At 28.3% G+C, this 20,487-nt stretch overlaps 2 protein-coding genes across 3 annotated transcripts in view; both read left to right on the forward strand.

Moving 5' to 3' along the window:
- The window catches only part of LOC122530096 (glucose dehydrogenase [FAD, quinone]-like), a 15,189-nt gene extending 2,266 nt beyond the window's left edge, over positions 1 to 12,923 (forward strand). Inside the window, exons 2-7 of one of the 2 annotated variants that reach the window (XM_043656755.1) lie at positions 4,407 to 4,495; positions 5,205 to 5,401; positions 6,671 to 6,885; positions 8,591 to 9,321; positions 9,950 to 10,401; positions 12,184 to 12,923. In XM_043656755.1, the coding sequence (XP_043512690.1) occupies positions 4,433 to 4,495; positions 5,205 to 5,401; positions 6,671 to 6,885; positions 8,591 to 9,321; positions 9,950 to 10,401; positions 12,184 to 12,454 (1,929 nt within the window). In that variant the 5' untranslated portion in view covers positions 4,407 to 4,432 and the 3' untranslated portion in view covers positions 12,455 to 12,923. Of the gene's footprint in view, positions 1 to 4,406; positions 4,496 to 5,196; positions 5,402 to 6,670; positions 6,886 to 8,590; positions 9,322 to 9,949; positions 10,402 to 12,183 lie in introns of those variants that run through there. The other variant, XM_043656756.1, reaches the window with a different exon arrangement.
- Positions 12,924 to 17,171: 4,248 nt separating this feature from the next.
- Positions 17,172 to 20,487, forward strand: part of LOC122530106 (glucose dehydrogenase [FAD, quinone]-like) — an 18,366-nt gene continuing 15,050 nt past the window's right edge. The window contains exon 1 of the mRNA XM_043656773.1: positions 17,172 to 17,256. Within this exon, the coding sequence (XP_043512708.1) occupies positions 17,172 to 17,256 (85 nt within the window). The remainder of the gene's footprint in view (positions 17,257 to 20,487) is intronic.

Below are 20,487 nucleotides of genomic sequence, written 5' to 3' on the forward strand. Positions count from 1 at the left end.
AATATACCAAGCAGAAATCGATATTAATTTTGATTCAAGTAGAAATTGTAAATTCCAAAAAATTGCCATTTCTTCAATATACTAAACAGAAATCAATATTAATTTTGACAAATTGGCGAATGGAATTTAATATATTATATTCAATTATCAATTCTTGTATTCAATATACCAAGCAAAAATCGATATGAATTTTGATTCAAATAGAAATTGCAAATTATAAAAAAACACACTGTTTCACACCTGTGAGAGGTCTAACGAAAGTTATAAATTGGCCATCATCATCATTTCACCATAAAGTACATAGTTCTACTGTTACATACACGAGAAACGCGGAGTTAATTTTGTTTCGCTTTATATTTAGACAAAGTATAAATACAGAGAGAGAGAGAGAGAGAGAGAATGCGTAGGTGCTACCAACGTTGTTGACATGGTCTAATAAATAATCAGTTTTTCAAGTATTTAAATTTTCAATTTATATTGATAATCTAATTTAATCCAATTCTTATATATTAATTATATATGTTCTATAATAATTACTATAATTAATGCATGACTCTCTAAGGAGCTCAAGCTGATCAACTTCAATTTTCATAAATTTTTTTAATTCAATTACTTGGATATATGATGAATGTTCAATTAAAACAGAAAAAAATTGATCTACTATATTATATTTACTTCTGCAAGTTTATACATTATAATAATTATTATACTATATATACAAATGTATAATCATTATATATTGCTATTATAAGAATAATTAATATGAGCTTTTTCAATATATATATATATATATATATATATATATATATATATATATATATATATATATATATATATATATAGTATTATATAGTTTTTTAAATATAATATAATGTAATATAATATTTTAATTTATACATATGTATATATACATATTAATATAGTATTATATAGTTTTTCAAATATATATATATATATACATAAACTATATATATAGTAAACATATATAAGTAACTATTACATATATATATTAAAATAGTATTATATAGTTTTATATGTATATATTAATATTTAAATTCATAGGAGCAAGTTAATTATTTTCTTTTTGAATTGAACACTAATCATGTATCCAGATATATTAAAAGATTTACAAAGAGCAGAATCGAAACACCAGATACCGACATATCCAGATTTCGAAAGTTTTATAAATACAAAAAAAAAAGAAAAAAAAAAAAAAAAAAAAAAAAAAAAAAAAAAAAAAAAAAGAAAAAGAAACAATACGACACGCCGGATGATTAATGATATTTATAATACTCTCGATCGAATTTACAACTAGCAATACATGAACATTTGCGCAACAAGTCGGACTTTAAAATAGACAGAGGGGTAACGCACGCACGTGGATTCTATTTTACGCGAAGGTTGTCTGGGGTTGTTGAACGTCATGGTGAAAGGGAAACTCGAGCACATGTAGTGAACTTGCGATAGTTTAACACGGTTATAAATAACGATAGTTTAAATATTGCGGACTTTTGTGAATCTATGGGAAATTTGATTATCGAGAAATTTCATAGAAACACGCGTGATACGTAAAAATAGAAAAAAAAAAAAAAAAAAAATAATCAAAATACAGTATCTGTTGCGATACTTAATGGGCCAATCGTATCTCTAGGTAGATACTTTTTAATTATTGCGTGAAATCTATGCGATTTTTCACGACCAGAGAGACCTGTATTATATTTTGATTATAATGTATGTGTGTTTCTGAGTGATCGTAAAATTTGAAAATTTGAGTGAATCTGACTCTGAAATCTGTGCTTTCCTCGTCTGACTGCGAGTGATTCTAAAGTTTAAGAGATCCTGATTCTAACCGATCCTAAAATCTGTTTCCCATCCTGAGCGATTTAAAAGCTCGAGAGATTTTAATTTGACTACTTCTAAAATTTACGCGTTTCTTATCTGAGTGATTATAATCTAGCCTAAGAATAGAAAGTTTGAGAAATTCTGATGTAACTGTTTCTAAAGTCTGCTTGTTCTGCCCATTTGTGTGATTCTAAAATTTGACTGATTTTAAAGTCTGTGTGCTCTTTATCCGAGTAAATAATTGCTTGATAAATAGTTAATTACTAATTAATAATAATTATATTTATAATAATTTAGAAAAATTGAATTTACAGGATAATAATAATAATAAATTATAGAAAAATTGAATTAAATTGTTAGAAGTATTAATTATAATTTATAATTAAAGGTAATTTATAGAAAAATTAATAAATTATATATATATATATAATTATGTTGCATTATTGGTATTATTATACAATATCACATGATTATTGTTATTATTGTATATCATTATCAATGCTATTATCATAAATTACACAAATCCGGTAAGAGAAATCAAAGATTCGAATAAACACGAGTTATTCAGCGTTAAAACAATTTTATTTGTCTAGCCAACAAAAACATTTACGACAAATTTAAGACAATTTACATAAAAGAAGATTTTTATAAGATGAAAATAATAATAAAATAAAGAAGATAAAAATAATAAAAATAAACATACAAATAAAATAAAAATAAAAAATAATAAAATAATAAAAATAAAAATACAAATAAGATAAAAATAAAAAATAAAAATAAAAATACAAATAAAATAATAAAAATAAAAAATAAGATAAAAATAATAAAATAGTAAAAATAAAAGTACAAATAATAAAAATAAAAAATAAGATAAAAATAATAAAATAGTAAAAATAAAAGTACAAATAAAATAATAAAAATAAAAAATACGATAAAATAATAAAATAATAAAAATAAAAAATAAGATAAAAATAATAAAATAATAAAAATAAAAGTACAAATAACCCAAAAATAATGTAGCAAAGATAAAAATACCAATAAAATAATAAAAATAAAAAAAGAAATAGAAGTAATAATATAAAAATATTAATAAAAATATATAAATAATATAATATATTAAATTACGTTAATATTATTATATATTAATTAATATAACAAAAATATATTATAAACGATACGAAAAATTATATTGTGCGATCCAATTGGAAAAAACGGGGGCTAATAATTTATAATGCTGTTCCAGTGTAAACAATATCGCGAAACGCTATCAAACTCGCTTTCAAACCCATTCATCATCGGTTAAAAGCAAATTCTCGCGAACTTTCGAAAGTCGGTTGCTCGCCGGAATTTATTCACGAGCCCAGACACGACTAATTGCTCGTCAGCTGTCCAGACTTTCACACCGAAAGTATGTCTGCATGCACACACACACACACATATATACAATACATATCGCGGTGATTCGAACATGTAGAAACCAAAGTTATAATTCACGTATTCATGTAGTATGTCTGATTTATCGTGTCGTACGTTATTTACGCGATCATATCAAGGAGTGATATTCGATGCAAGGAGAGACTTTTCGATGTAGAGCATTTGAAATTAAAGATATTTCGTTATAGAATTCTTGATTGATCATCTTCGATTGAACTGTGAACCATTATTGTAAAGCAAGATTCTCGAAAAGTTAGTATTAAATTAGCTAAATAAGAAACAGACACAGAACGTTGCATATGAAAATTCAAATGTGGCTCAGTTGTGAAGGAAATGAGAATCCAAGTCACTTCGTCACGCAAATTTATCAATTTGTATATTTCTAAAATGTACAACGTACTTTTTGTCTCTTTTTTCTTTACGAATATTATTGTATACTACAATGAATAATAATTACTAATTGTTGCATCCTATAATGAAGGACTGACATACGAATTATTTTGTAGTAATTGCAGTATAGCAATATTATAATATTTGATTTATGTAATATTTTATAATATTTTATAATATTTGATTTATGTAACATTTACTAATATGTAATATATAATATTGTAATATATAATATTTACTAATATGTAATTTAATACGTAATAGTGCACAATAGTAATTTAATGTCTCAAGCTAACAATGGCAATGTCTGCTGATATTGACAATTGAAATCAACTTCGAAAAATCATCATCCGACTAATAAACTCAAACTAATAAGATTCATTCAACCCCTGCTGTTAAAATCGAATTTTATTTTGTCGTTTGAATGATAGAAAACAAATAAATTTTGTTGGCCGTTCTTTTTAGAACTTTGTGGAAATTGGCTACAAAATGCAAAATCTACTATCAATTATAATTCTTCTCTATTCTCTAATTATAATCTGCTAATAAATATACTGTTAGTTATAATTTATCCTAATTGAAACAATAGATGAATCGTAAATTTTGTGTAATTAACGAACTGAAAAAAAAAGAAGAATAGATTGAAAATATCAATTGAACGAATGATGTTGAAAATTATAGAAAACTGTAGAAAGTTTTTTTTATTTAGTCACTTGAATTCTATCATTTTCTGTTCGCAGGTGACACCGGCCTCTGATTGGACAAAATGCGATTTCACGACCTCTTGCTCTTGTTCCTGATGCAATTGGCGATCGCGTTTCGACTTCCGGTAAACAGAATCATTACGATTAATAATTAATCGTAATTATTAATTATTTTTTATTCGTCAATCATTAACGATTTTTTTTTTTTTTTCTCTTACGAAAAATCATTGCCTCTCAAGAGAAATTTCGTTCGAGAATCAATTCTCGAATCTCAAATCGGGAGGGAGAATTTTTTTCGGTTTTAAAAGTTATCCGGAAATATGGATTCACTCAAGGACGATGCTTTGGACCTTTTAATTACTTCGATTTGATTGATCACTTCAGTTGATTATTTCATTTCGATTTGATGATTACTTTCAGAAATTAATGAAATAATTATATCGCGGATTTTTATGCGGAATCACATCTTCGAGAATATAATTAAGAAAAGAAAAGATAAAACACTTTAAAATTAATGTCTTCCGTTTAATAATAATAAACTTTCAGCTTCAGTTTTACTTTTACACGATAATTTCTTCGTAATAATAATTTTTCGTAAATTCACAATAATTTCTTCCTAATAATAATAATAATAATAATAACAACAACAACAATAATAATAATAATTTCTCTTATTGTTACTTTTAGCCCCTGACAATTAAATTATTTATAACCGACAATTAAAGTTAATTCGTAAAAATGCTGCTCGTAAAAAAAAAAAAAAATATCGCAGCATCTAGAAATTGCGAGCGTAGAAAGTGAAAGCGATTTAATTAAAGACGTACAGTTAACTAGTTTCAGGTTAGCGAATTGGATACAAACAACGAAACGAAGTCATGTTGCTCCTGCAGCTTCAAAGATACGTCGTACATGGCGTCCAAGTGCGGCGTGAAAACATCTTTCACGAGCTTGTTCGAGAAACTGATCGCGTCTACGTGCGATCTGACGGACCCTTGCCGGAGACTTGGCAAAGAGGAAGTGCCGAACGAATGGTCTGTCATTTAATAAATCTTCCACTTATTTAATTTTTATATAGTAAATTCAGTGAATAACATTTGAATAAACAGTTTATTATTTAACATATCTTCTATTTATTTAATTTTATATAGTAAATTATATCAGTGAATAACAGTCTGTCATTTAATAAATCTTCTATTTATTTAATTTTATATAGCAAATTTAAATATCAGTGAAATTTTCTAATATTTTAACAAAACAGCCTATTGCTTGATAATTTCTCTATTTATTTAATTTTGCTCAAATGTGAATTACAAATTATCTAATACTTTGATAAAACAATCTATCACTTAGTAAATGTGAATTACAAATTATGTAATATTCTATGTGATTAATTACAATATTTTATCTAATTATCTAATACTTCAACAAAACAGTCTATCATTTAACATATCTTCTATTTATTTAATTTTATATAGTAAATTATATTAATTAATAACAGTTGAATAACAAACAGTCTATCATTTAATAAATCTTCTATTTAATATTATATAGTAAATTTAAATATCAGTGAATGATAAATTTTCTAATATTTCAACAAAACAGCCTATTGCTTGATAATTTTTCTATTTATTTAATTTTGCTCAAATGTGAATTACAAATTATCTAATATTCTATGTAGTTAATAATAATATTCTATCTAATTATCTAATACTTCAAGAAAATAGTTTAACATATCTTTTATCGTTTAACATATCTTTTATTTATTTAATTTTATATAGTAAATTATATCAGTGAATAACACTTGAATAACAGTCTATCATTTAATAAATCTTCTATTTATTTAATTTTATATAAATTAGTGAATGATAAATTTTCTAATATTTTAGTAACACGGTCTTAACGGCTACTTAATAATTCTCCTATTAGTTATTTATTTAATTTTGCTCAAATGTGAATTACAAATTATCTAATATTCTAATCTAATTAATTCTAATATTCTTTTTAATTATCGAATCTTCTATTTATTTAATTTCATATGGTAAATTATAGTAGTAAATTATAAATTTTCTAACATTTTAATAAAAGTTTATTTAAGTTTATTACTTAATAATTATTTATTTAATTCTGCTCAAACGCGAGTTACAAATTATCTGATAGTTTAATAAAACAGTTTGTTATTTGGTATTTCCTCTACTTATTTCATTTTATGAAATGCGAATGTCAAAATTGTCAAATTTGAACAATTTTTATATACTACAATGTTATTCATCTAATGTGGTGTTTTTACTATAAAACCGTAGGTTCGACTTTATCATAGTCGGCGGTGGAGTTGCCGGGCCTATAATTGCCAGGAGATTGAGCGACAATCCCTGGTGGAGGGTTCTCCTGATCGAAGCAGGACCGGAAGAACCGTCGATGACTTCTATTCCCGGACTGGCGGTTCACGCGGTCAACTCGACTTTGGATTGGAATTTCAAAACGGAGCCTACGGAGCCTCATCCAACCGCCTGTTTAGGTAACCTAGATCTACATGCTCGGCGTATTTTTAAAAAATTGATTCTCATATATTTACATTAATATGTAACGATATTACACATATTTATCTCACACATTCCCAATATACTGTAACATAATATACTTCAAATTTCCAATATACTATAATACACTATACTTCAAATATATAAAATTCCCAATATACTATACTTCAAATACATAAAATTCCCAGTATACTATACTTTAGATATATAAAATTCCTAATATACCATACTTCAAATATATAAAATTCCCAATATACTATAATATACTATAATTCAAATATATAAAATCCCCAATATACTCTAATATACTATACTTTAAATATATGAAATTCCCAATATACTATAACATACTGTATTTCACATATATAAAATTCTCAATATACTTTAATATACTATACTTCAAATATATAAAATTCCCAATATACTATAACATACTATATTTCAAATATATAAAATTTTCAATATACTTTAATATACTATACTTCAAATATATAAAATTCCCAATATACTATAATATACTATACTTCACACATATTTCAATTATATAAAATTCCCAATATACTATAACATACTATACTTCAAATATATGAAATTCCCAATATACTATAATATATTATACTTCACACATATAAAATTCTCAATATAGTTTAATATACTATACTCCAAATATATAAAATTCTCAATATAATATAATATACTATACTTTAAATATATAAAATTCCCAATATAATATACATCAAATATATAAAATTCCCAATGTACTATAATATACTATAATTCAAATATATAAAATCCCCAATATACTCAAACACTGTACTTTAAATATATGAAATTCCCAATATACTATAACATACTGTACTTCACATATATAAAATTCTCAATATACTTTAATATACTATACTTCAAATATATAAAATTCCCAATATACTATAATATATTATACTTCAAGTATATAAAATTCCCAATATACTATAACATACTATACTTCAAATATATGAAATTTCCAATATACCATAACATACTATACTTCACGGATATAAAATTCTCAATATACTTTAATATACTATATAAATCGAAATATATAAAATTATCAATATAATGTAATATACTATACTTCAAATATATGAAATTCCCAATATACTATAACATATTATACTTCACACATATAAAATTCTCAATATACTTTAATATACTATATAAATCCAAATATATAAAATTCTCAATATAATATAATATACTATACTTCAAATATATAAAATTCCCAATATACTATACATCAAATGTATAAAATTCCCAATGTACTATAATACTATAATTCAAATATATAAAATCCCCAATATACTCTAATATACTATACTTAAATATATGAAATTCCCAATATACTATAACATACTGTACTTCACATATATAAAATTCTCAATATACTTTAATATACTATACTTCAAATATATAAAATTCCCAATATACTCTAATATACTATACTTTAAATATATGAAATTCCCAATATACTATAATGTACTATATTTCAAATATATAAAATTCCCAGTATACTATACTTCAAATATATAAAATTCCCATTATACTATACTTCAAATATATAAAATTCCCAATATACTATACTTCAAATATATAAAATTCCCAAAGTAAGAAAAAAAAAAAAAAGAAAATCTTCGTGCTGTCCAGAAACCGGGGGAGTGTGCACGTGGCCGCGAGGGAGGATGATGTCAGGCACCGGGGGGATGTACGGGATGATGTATACCCGCGGTCACCCGGAGGTGTACAACAGCTGGGCCCGATCGGGCGCCACCGGTTGGTCCTACGACGAGATCGCGCACTACTTCGAACAAGCGGAGGACCCGATCGACCCACAGATACTCTCCGACAAGGAGAGAACAGTCCCGGTGCCAGGGCCAATGAAGATCCAATACTACCCGGACAAACCGGCGTTCGCGGACGAACTCCTGAAAGCTGCCACCGAGTTGGGCTACAGAACGTCGAGGCTTAAAGAATACACGCAGACGGGCTTCATGGTGGCCCCGATGACCACCGACAACGGCGTCCGTGGCACGACCTCGCGAAACTACCTGAGGCCTGTCCACGGTCGAACGAACCTCAGAGTGCTGATAAACGCGCAGGTGACGAGAGTTCTGATCAACCAGTGGCAGAACAAGGCCTACGGCGTGGAGCTGATCGACAAGGATGGGTACAGGAGGATCGTGAAGGCGGACAAGGAAGTGGTTCTGTCGGCAGGGGCGATCGGCTCGCCTCACATCCTCCTAAACTCTGGGATTGGACCGAAGGAACACCTGACCAAATTGGGCCTGCACGTGGTGAAGGATCTGCCCGTGGGGAGGAACCTTCACAATCATGTGTCCGTGGCGGTTCACTTCAGTATCAGGGACACCGCTTACGAGGTTTATACTTTAAACTAAAGTCCAAGTAATAATATAAATAAATCGTATATGAATATTTTGTCAAAATTGCCTTTTTACAATTTAGTTTATATATTTATAATTTTATAATTTATATATATATATATATATAAATATAATTTTTATTTTTATAATTTATATATATATAATTTGTATATGTAAATATAATTTTTTAAATATTATATATATAAATTATAATTATATATATATATATATATAAATATAATATATTTAATTAAATAATTAAATTAATTTTAATTTATATATATATATATATAACTGTTAATAAAATTTTTTGATCTTTAATTCTATATATTTTAATTTTTTATATAATATTTAGAATTAATTATAATATTAATTTATTAAATTATATTCTGTAAATTATAAATTTATATGTATTATTATTATTGTTATTATATATATTATTATTACTAATATATATTATATAACTTATTATATATTATTATTATTATAATTATTATTATTATATATATTATTATTACTACTAATATATATTATTATTGTTATTATATTATTATTATTACTAATATATATTATATAACTTATTATATATTATTATTATTATTATTATTATTATTATTATTATTAGCCCATGACGATGAGCAGCGTGAACGAGTACCTGGAGACGAGGACCGGCCCCCTGAGCAGCACAGGACTGACACAGGTGACCGCGTTCCTCGAGAGCAGCTACGCGGTCGCCGGTGTGCCTGATATTCAGATGTTCTTCGATGGGTTCTCACCGAATTGCCCGAGGACCGGCTTGGAATTCGAGTGCCTGAACGGGGCGATCGGCTTCTGCTCGGACAGACGGCAGATCGTCGTCAGGCCCACCACTGTCACCGTGGGCAGTAGGGGTCACTTGAGGCTCCGATCTGGTGACCCAACCAGCCCGCCGCTGATCTATCCGAATTACTTCGTCGACACGAGGGACTTGAAGGTGTTGGTCGAGGGTGTTAGAAAGGCGATCGAGCTGACCAGCACGAGGACCATGAGGAAGTGGGACCTGAGGCTGGAGACCGGTGTTCATCCTCTTTGCACCAAGTGGGTAGTAGAGCTCGCTATTTACGCCAGAGAGCTGGTATTTCGGTTTTCCGCGACTTGACAAATTTGTCGCGCGTCGACACGTGCACATTTGTTCTTAATAAATAATTGCCGATTTATTAACGATGTTACGTTTGTCAATTAGTGTGTTCATTAATATACCAATGACAAACGTAATTATAGTATTTTAGTGGTGATATTTGTTTGTTAGTAATATTATTCTTTGTTTTCGACACACGTGTTTGTTACCAATGACAAATGTAATTATAGTATTTTAGTGGTGATATTTGTTTTTTTAGTAATATTATTTTTTGTTTTCGACAGACGTGTTTATTTATATATATATATATATATCATATTTGTCGTTAATATATTGTTCAATTAATGTAGTATTGGCTTTGCTCTCGATATACGTGTTTATTAATTTATTATACTTGTTTATTACATAATTTATTATACTTATTTTGTTAATAATGTCATATTCGTTTTTAACCTCTTGCGCGCTGATTCACGGACCATAACGAATGACCAAACCGTATACAATAATTCGTCGCTTTCTTTTTGACAACTCGTCGGTATACCACTGGATAGAAGTAATAGATTTATTATTTGTTGTTCCCTTATATTTATATATACTTAACACTGAGAAAATATTGCAATTTTGAGATAAAAAAAATTCCCGATGTGCCACGCAAGAGGTTAACACGCACACTTATGTATAAAAAGTATATGTGGCAAACAAATATGTGAATATATTAACAATAGTTAATACACAAAAAGAATAGATCATGCAATTGAATACAATTGCTCCAGTTGTTTATATCAGTCACTCACAGTTAAAATTAAATCACGATCATTTTGATCATTCACAGTGGTCATTTGCTCGCGATCTCAACAATCAGAACAATAAAAAATTAATATAGTCCAATCTCTCCATTGAGGTAAAAATTCTCAATCTGTTTCTATCTCGGCAATTAATATAATTAATCGTTAAAGTCTCATGGGGGTATCCTAGTGTGAAATTTTGAAAATAATCGATTCTTTTTTTTTTGCATATTCTTGAAGAACATAGTTTCAAAAATGAATCTCTGTAACTCCTAAAATTGACGAAGTTATGGTTGTTTAAAGGACGCGACGACTAATGTCATTGTTACCGCAATACTAAACTTTAAAGGCACTTTTCTGGAAACTATGTTTTTTAGAACGGTGTTCATGATATCTCAAAATCTACTTGACCAATTGACTCAAAATTTTAAGCACGCATTTAGTACATGTGTGACTATAGTCCCTACCAGAATCAACCAAAAAATTTTATTTTTTATATTCTTTTTAGGCCTCCGAAGTTTTAACAAAAACATGGAAAAATCGATAGTCGAATTTAACTACTTTTTTAATTACCGACTTTTTTCTTTTGCTTTTGTACCTGTTACAGCCAAATTCATACTAATTAAGGAACGTTTTTTTTTTTTTTAATTTCCGACGAGCAGAATGGCCGGAATCATGGACACCGTGAGACTATGTTTTCGAGAGTAACGCAGTGCTACTAACTTCAATTCTTTTTAACTCCGAAAAAATTTTTAAAATACGTACAAATTCCAAAGAAATTTCGAAATACGTACAAATGAACCTTGTCGATTTGGCTGCAAAAGGTGTAACAGTTTCTTTGCAAAAAATCCCCTGACAAAGTTGAAAAAAAAGAAAAAAACACGCACCTCACATTAGAACAATAGCCCCCTGATATAACGTGTATAGTTAATCATCGTCTGGTACAAATTGCCGCAGTTATCACTTCGCGAGCGACGCTTACTGGGAATGTCACGTGAGAGCAGCCACCGGGCCGGAGAATCATCAGTCAGGGACGTGCAAAATGGGGGCTTACGACGATCGGACAGCCGTCGTCGATCCGGAGCTACGTGTGCGCGGCGTATCGAACGTACGAGTCGCGGACGCATCCGTATTCCCGACTGTGCCGAACAGCAATCCCGTGGGTGCGATCATGATGGTCGCCGAGAAGGCGGCCGACATGATCACGAACGCTTGGTCGAAAAAGTGAATCACGAGTGGTGCGCGAAATTTCCGTGTGTCAGTGGCTCACAAAAGTATTCGAACATTCGTTTAAAAAAAAAAATTAAAAAAAAAAGGAATAATTTTTTTTAAATTTCTAAATGCACACACAGTGACATAACTTTCGTAGGTGTAATGTAATTACAAGTTACTAGATGAAATTTTAAACGGAGTGATTGCACGATCGTGTACAACACAAGTTCTGATAAACTAATTTAGTTGAAATTGTTAATTACGGGTTAAGTACCATGTAGTATATAATTAAAATCAATTTTGGCATATTATCCAAGTAGTCAGTTTCTGAAATTGACTTAAATTTAAAATTTAAATTGTTAATTATATAAAAATTAACTAACAATAGGTTCAGGATATTCGTATGAACGACATTACTGATGTGATATCAAAGTAAGGATTAAAGTGACAAAGGATGATGAATTAATATTAAAATAGATAGTAATTTCGATCAATGTTTAACAATATTAAATTTAAAAATTGTTTGAATATTAAAAATTGTTTGAATATTAAATCTATTAAATAAAACGTTGATGAAAGAACGAAACAATATTAAAAAAATCTTACTGGAAAATTATTTAGCGAATAAATAATAGATCATTTTTAAATAAATAAGCTAACTTTTAAATCGTCGATTTCTAGATGATTATAGATGGCTGCAGTAGTTTACGATATAATACGAAAATTTGGAGTGTAAAGTATAAGAACGAATAAATAAATAAATACAAAAGTATAAAAATATAATAAGGTTCTGATCGAGATTGAATTAAATTAAAAATTTCGAAGTTGAACAATTCGCATGAAATTTTAAAATTGTCGTGATTTCAGACTGTATCTTGTGGTTAATGTTAATTAATATAAATTTAAAAAAAAAGTGAAAAATTCAAGTAGGATTGTTCAATTATAAGATCTTCGATCTAACTGAAAAATTGAAAAATTTCTAGTCACATTTCAAAAATTCAATTACAACTTTTTGGAACTCGAGTGATTTTACATTTGCGGTTATTCCGCCACAATTTTCAAAATATAAATGAGAACGTGGGCAAAAGTGTAAAAAGTATCATAATCTGTATACATTTTTAAATTCGTTTCAAATTTGTCCGATATAACCACGATGCTGCAAAATTGTTGTTTTATTTCATACAAAGCGCGTAATATGTTCGTAAGTGTTCAAATACCTTCGCGAGTTACTTATATACTTTCCTAGAATTTTTCTTTTTGTGAGAAAAGATGGATAACGCGACTGTTTACTCTAGATTTTCCTGTCATGTCTTTTTTTCATACTAGATTTGGAATCAAGGCTGAATGTTTTTCTTGCAATTTCTATCATTTCACGCGAAGATATTAAATTGTTGCCTATTTTGCAGAATTTTGTGACTAAAAATTTATGTTACTAAATAGCAAATTGATCAATCAATACATAATTGTATCAATGATATTTACTTGATATTTATTAATATGTTAACAATATTAATTAATCAATTGGATATTGATTTTTGTTGATACTTGTCAATTTTTCTGCAAAGACAGTTTTATTATAAAAAAGCAAACTAACAATGAATTTGAGTGCACACTTCTGCAAAACTTGTCCACAATGTCAATACAAATTAAGAGAATGAGAAATCTGTCATTTAAAAATGAAAAATTTTGATCAGAAAATACAAACAGAGACAGATAAAATAAACTAAATCGATTTTAATTGTAGTAATTATAACTTTACCCTTCAATGATCAAGTATTTAATTTGGTGAATTATAAATTGATGCTGGCAAATGTCAAAATTCTGATTTCATTTACAACAATCTAATGTCAATCATAAAAATATTTATGGTCGAAAATTTATCTTGGTCAACAAATTGGAGTTTCACAACAGATTTTTTAGCTAGTTTTGAGAAAAATAATGTATTTAGTACAATTGTATTGTATTTAGTACACTTGTAGTGTATTTAGTACACTTAAAGTGTATTTAGTACATTTGTGTGCCATGCACGACAGGATGAACAACGTTTACAATTTCCAAATAACCACTCTGTAAATAACGAACGAGCAAATAATTTATCACCAGTATCGATACGAATATTTATGATAGATTTATTCTTACTTTGTAAGCAATTTTTTTCAATATATACATATGTATGTATAACATTTCGAAGAAACAAGCTCAAATACTTTATAATTTAAATATTTTTCATTTAATGCCCTGCTTTATTTCAGAAATTTTCTACTAGCAATTAACTTCACTATTAACTCTTAGCATTATGATAGCTTTTACTTTACCAACAAAAGTTTTTTTGTTTATATTTCATAAAGAGAAAAAATAAGCAGAAAAAATTCTAATTCTTTGTAGATAATGGTCTAGTGAAAATTCTTTGGAAATGTCAAAAAAATTATTCAGCACCAGAGGGGTTTGTACCATTACAACATACGATATTTTTCATACCATTACAACATAAGACATTTCATTAAACATCAGTGTTAAATGGCAAAACACTGGGATTTCTGGAAATTTATCCTTTAACTGCGATGTTCAAGGTTTAGCAAAATGGCGAGAAAAAAATCACACGGCAAGTTTCAAAGGACTGACGTAGAGAGAAGACTTTGATCTTCGAGATTATGATAAATCCAGTCGTGAAAAAATTTTTTCAGTATTTTTTAAAAAGAGTTTTCGAAAGCTTAGATAGCTTCGATAAACGTGGTCGAAGCATTTTTCATCGAATTATGGCGTGGCAGTATTATTATAACAATCGCAATTAAAACGTATAGAAATTTCCGAGTCGATCCAAGTTCAAAGACGTTAGACTTCTTATCAGCGCGACGAATCTATTGTCTATAATTCAAAATATTTTTGACTGAGAGTATTTGCCTATTTTTTTCATGCTGGTAAGAAGTCCCAACGACAAGCACGGTTATTACCTTTTGTTATCATTCCCGATCGACAAGTCTGTTTGGTTCAGCGCAGGGATAGCCAAAAACTTTTGCAGTTTACGAGCCAATTTTGTCTCAAGTAAGTCTCGATACGCCACTAAATTATTTTAACAATAAAAACGTGTTTGTAAACATGTAAGAAGGACATTGACTTTAATAAATAATAATATCTTAGTCCAATTTACTTACTCTTACTCTAAATAATTTACTCTACGCCACCAAAGATGAAATGCGCTACGGTTGGTTATGTTATTACCTCCGGTATAGGTTATGTTAGGTTAAGTTAGCATCTCCAAAAATCGAATCGTCCGTAACGATAATAAATTCGAATAACGTTACAATAAATTCACCTAAGATTTCAGAGCAATCGAATGGCCAATAAATTCAAACTGATTGACGGTGAATTCGCCAGTCGAAGTCTTATAAAACAGGCCTATAAAACTGTCAACCGGGAAGACAGATATTAGACGGCACAGGTAGACGTTAGACGCGATAGATACGCAGACACACAATGAGAGTCACTTTCTAAAAAGTTACAAATTAGAATCAATCACTAACCACGGGAAACGTTTCATTTCAAAGCGTCTGTATGAAATTAAGTTTGAATCAGTTCAAACCGTAAACGGACGCGACTCAACAAGTAGTTTCGGAGCTGTTTGAACTCTCAGAGTCTCTGACGATACAAGTGCTCTCTGCTTTATCACCTGTTGGACATAGAAACATCCACAGGCGAGGATAACTTTTAATTTTTAATTTAACGAATAATAGAATTTATGTTATTTGTTATATGCACCCAATGCATAATACTGCATAATTAAAATTTGAAAAAATTTGAATACGAGATACAAGTAAACGAGGAAATAATATTAATACTTCAACATTAATAATAGTTTGTTTTCGAAGTAGAGGTTTCACGATTTAAAATGACTAAATTGTTGTACGAGGTACAACTTTTGCGAAGCATAAACAGTTCAAAATATCGGTAATTGTGTCCACTTTTTGTAGAATCATAGTGGATAAAAAATGCCTAGTTTTCTCGCGATGCCTTTACAGAAGAAAATGATTCATTAGCAAAATCTGTTAGTAAAATAGTGTTAGACAAGAGTTACACAATAAAGAAAAAACAAATTCGACAGTCAAAAAGGTATTGGTATGCCTGTAATAGCATAATCTACGCTCAATGATGGAATGTTATTAGTAGGATGCGAATTTTGTGTAGTTTAAAATTCAGTAATAAAGATGTTGCTTTATAAATAAAATGTTTTGTATTTAGTAACATGATATCAGCTTCCCAATCGTTTATTTCAAGTTTCGAACTGCGAATTATTTAATATTGTGAATAACGCTATAAATCTAATCGTCTGGTATTAAATAGACAAATAACATACTGGGAATATGAACTTAATTGTAACAATGAAATATCAGTATTAATATCTCATTTAATATTAAATTGAAATCGATGATATAGCACTGTTTATCGAATTGCGTTCAATACTTGTTATGATGATTAAAAACTTTTTTCTTTTTTTTAATATTGACGATTGTCAAAGTTTGTATAAAAACTGTGTCAAATTTTATATAAAAATTTTCTGATTTCTGTATTGTATAAATTCCACTCGGAACGAAACGTTTGTAAACTCTGCAGATCGATCATGAACGCTATAATTCACATTGCACGAGGTATGTAAATATCCTACCTTATCTAAATCATTCGACCATCGTCGAGTAATTTAGTATTTTCGAAACTTTCTGAAAAAAAAAAGCGATAAAATGTCGCATATATCACCGAACAAGAACAAGCCTAAGTCTGTAAATTTTCGAATATTCAAGAAGAAGGCGAGGATGTTTTTTTGGGGTATGAATTTATCGAGTAATTTATCGCGGTTAATTTCATAAGTCGATTATCGAGGCTGTTCATTAGCGAAAGTTGCGCAGATTCTGAAACTCGGAACATGAATTTGGGATAGAAGGATATTTCATATATTCCGCAGCGTTAAAATTTCATTGAAATAATTACATTCGAAGATTAAAGTCGCAATAAAAATGTAAGACGTGTTATTTTCCCCGTTTTATCAACGAATGACATATGCGCAGTATTTTACGTTTATATTTAATAATAATTCGCTTATGCAACTCAGTAAAATAGTTTTTTTGTCACGGTGATATAAAATAAATATTTTTCAAACTACTTATGGAACGTAGATAACATCTGTATGAATTTCAAAGGAAAACGAGCGAACACTTTCAGAAGATGACAGACAAGTGTTCCTTCATCATGCTTCAAAATAGATACGATGTTATCTTGTGTCACTATATATTGATTGTACTTCGCTCTGATGCTTACCACATGTACACTTTGTGCAAATGATAACACGAACGTAAAAATTCACCTTGATACTCACATCGAATAAATAATATAAGTAAATATAAGTAAATGCAGTGTTGAGTTGAGCGCAGTCAAGGAAAAGAAGGAATTTAAAATACAGAATTTGGAATATAACAAAGATATATAATAATGATATAGCGTAAAACCTATAATTTCAAAGCTATAAGCTTTAAAATACAGAATTTGGAATATAATATATATAATAATGATATAGCGTAAAAGCTTTACATTTCACGTATCGCGAACGGCTGAAACCATTATCATTTGTAGCATAAGTCGCAATATCATAGCAGTCGAGTATCGACACACGTATTTCACGTATTTATAATGTTATAATCTTCACTAGTTAATAATTTAATTAATATTTAATACTTAGTTAATAGTTAATATTAGCTTAAATAGTTAATATTTAATTAATAGTTAATATTAACTTAAATAGTTAATATTTAATTAATAGTTAATATTAACTTAAATAGTTAATATTTAATTAATAGTTAATATTAACGTAAATAGTTAATATTTAGTTAATAGTTAATATTAACTTAAATAGTTAATATTTAGTTAATAGTTAATATTTAGTTAATAGTTAATATTAACTTAAATAGTTAATATTTAGTTAATATTAACTTAAATAGTTAATATTCAGTTAATAGTTAATATTAACTTAAATAGTTAATATTCAGTTAATAGTTAATATTAACTTAAATAGTTAATATTTAGTTAATAGATAATATTAACTTAAATAGTTAATATTTAGTGAATAATTAATATTAACTTAAATAATTAATATTTAGTTAATAGTTAATATTTAGTTAATAATTAGTTTCTGGGTTTTATTTAACTAGCGATTGATGTCAATTTCGAATTTTAACTTTGTTATTTACTTGTTCTTATCAATAAAAAAAAGTGACTGTTTCAAAGTCAAGGAATATTGTAAACGGTAGTCTACCAAAGTCATAATATTCAACTTTTCAACGGTACACGTGAATTTATTTATTTATTATTCGCGTGAAGCTTTGCATTTGCATTAATTTACAAATTTTATTAGCTCTTGAGTTACTGTGCACGCATACATTACACATACGTTTTAATTAACAAAAATAAAATACAGCAAACAACTTTGCGACAAATGATAAAACGATTAGTTTACTTGTTAGAAATTCAAGGAGTGAATCACACGTTACAATGTGTTAGCCGAATAAACTCATCTGTTACGAAGTAGTTACGAAATATATTAATCTGTTAGGCAATCTCGGTTCATAATTCAACAGCTTTCTTCAATAATTTTGATTATTTTCGATTTCTGATAACTTTAAACACCCAAAGAAACGAGAAATTTCTCCGTTATGTCGAGAATTAGAAATTCAAGTACATCTTGCGATAAATTGTGTAAATTTAAACTTGATCTTCGAGAGTGAGAATTAACTTTTATTTATCGCTCTATATCTTCAATACAATCTTTATTATGTATCTTTACTCCACATTCTAAATTCTGTATCTCAAATTCTTTTTTCTTTTTTTTTTTAATTTATCACTGAAAATTATTGCAGGTGCGACACATTATTTATGGAAATAGATTCCACTTTAACATGCCACCTCATTCGACACTCTTACATTTTTATGTAAGAAAAACAAGTATACCGACAATTTTTATTTTTAACGAAGCTTCGAATCGTTCGAACTTTGAGAGACGAGGTCGTACAACAATTCAGTTGGCCATCATTTTAAACCGTGAAACTTCTAGTTTACCATTCGTGTATACACAGGCTGCAAAGAAAAACTGATGAATTCTACACTTTCGATTACTTACACTATTGACCTTGAACTTCAAGATCAACTATTTTTTGTTTTTTGTTTGCATTGTATTCATCAAAAGGATAAAACTTTTCCAAGCTCGTAACCAAATAGTTCTGATGAAAAATAGCAAAAAAGTTCCTTAATCACTTGACACTGCGTGGGTTCTAACAACGACTTTATGGTTTGCATATTTATTTTACGTAATTTTCGTACTAGGTTTCACTAGCATTTGATTTTTCATAGTTGCAGCATCTGTGTAAGTCTAAATAAACAAATGATAAAACTGTTATCGTTATTCAAAACATAAACAATAGGTCAAAATTATTATAAATAGACATCCACGTGTCCAGAATCATAAAGTCGTTGTTAGAACGCAGTGTTAAATGATTAAGAAATTTTTTTTGACATTATTCAAAAGTACTTAGTTTACGATCTGAGAAAAGTTTTACCTTCGTGATGAGTAGAATAAAATTCTGACCCTGAAATTCAAACAGGTGCTTTACATATATGTACTTCTAGCAAATCGAAGGTGTAGAATACATTTATGATAGCCACGAACATACTTTCCTTTTCACCTTGTACTAATGTGTGTAATAAATAATACTTGATAAATAATACATAATATTGATAAATATCTAATTTCTGTAATATGTGATACGTAAAAAAACGACTGTTCACCGAGGTTCTATAATTTGTCACAATATTCACAGACAAAGACATAAACTTACATAAAAATCCACAGTCTAGCTACAAGTATAGACTGACAATGAAACACACGAACGTGACAAATTCTGTTTGATACCAAATATTTTCAGAATGATCGAAATAAGATGATAAAATAATTTTAAACGACAGTTTAAGTTACTGACAGCAAACCAAATCGTACATCAATCCAACTGGTCT

Source organism: Frieseomelitta varia, unplaced genomic scaffold, assembly GCF_011392965.1.
Source record: "Frieseomelitta varia isolate USP_RPSP 00005682 unplaced genomic scaffold, Fvar_1.2 scaffold_326, whole genome shotgun sequence".
NCBI lineage: Eukaryota > Metazoa > Arthropoda > Insecta > Hymenoptera > Apidae > Frieseomelitta > Frieseomelitta varia.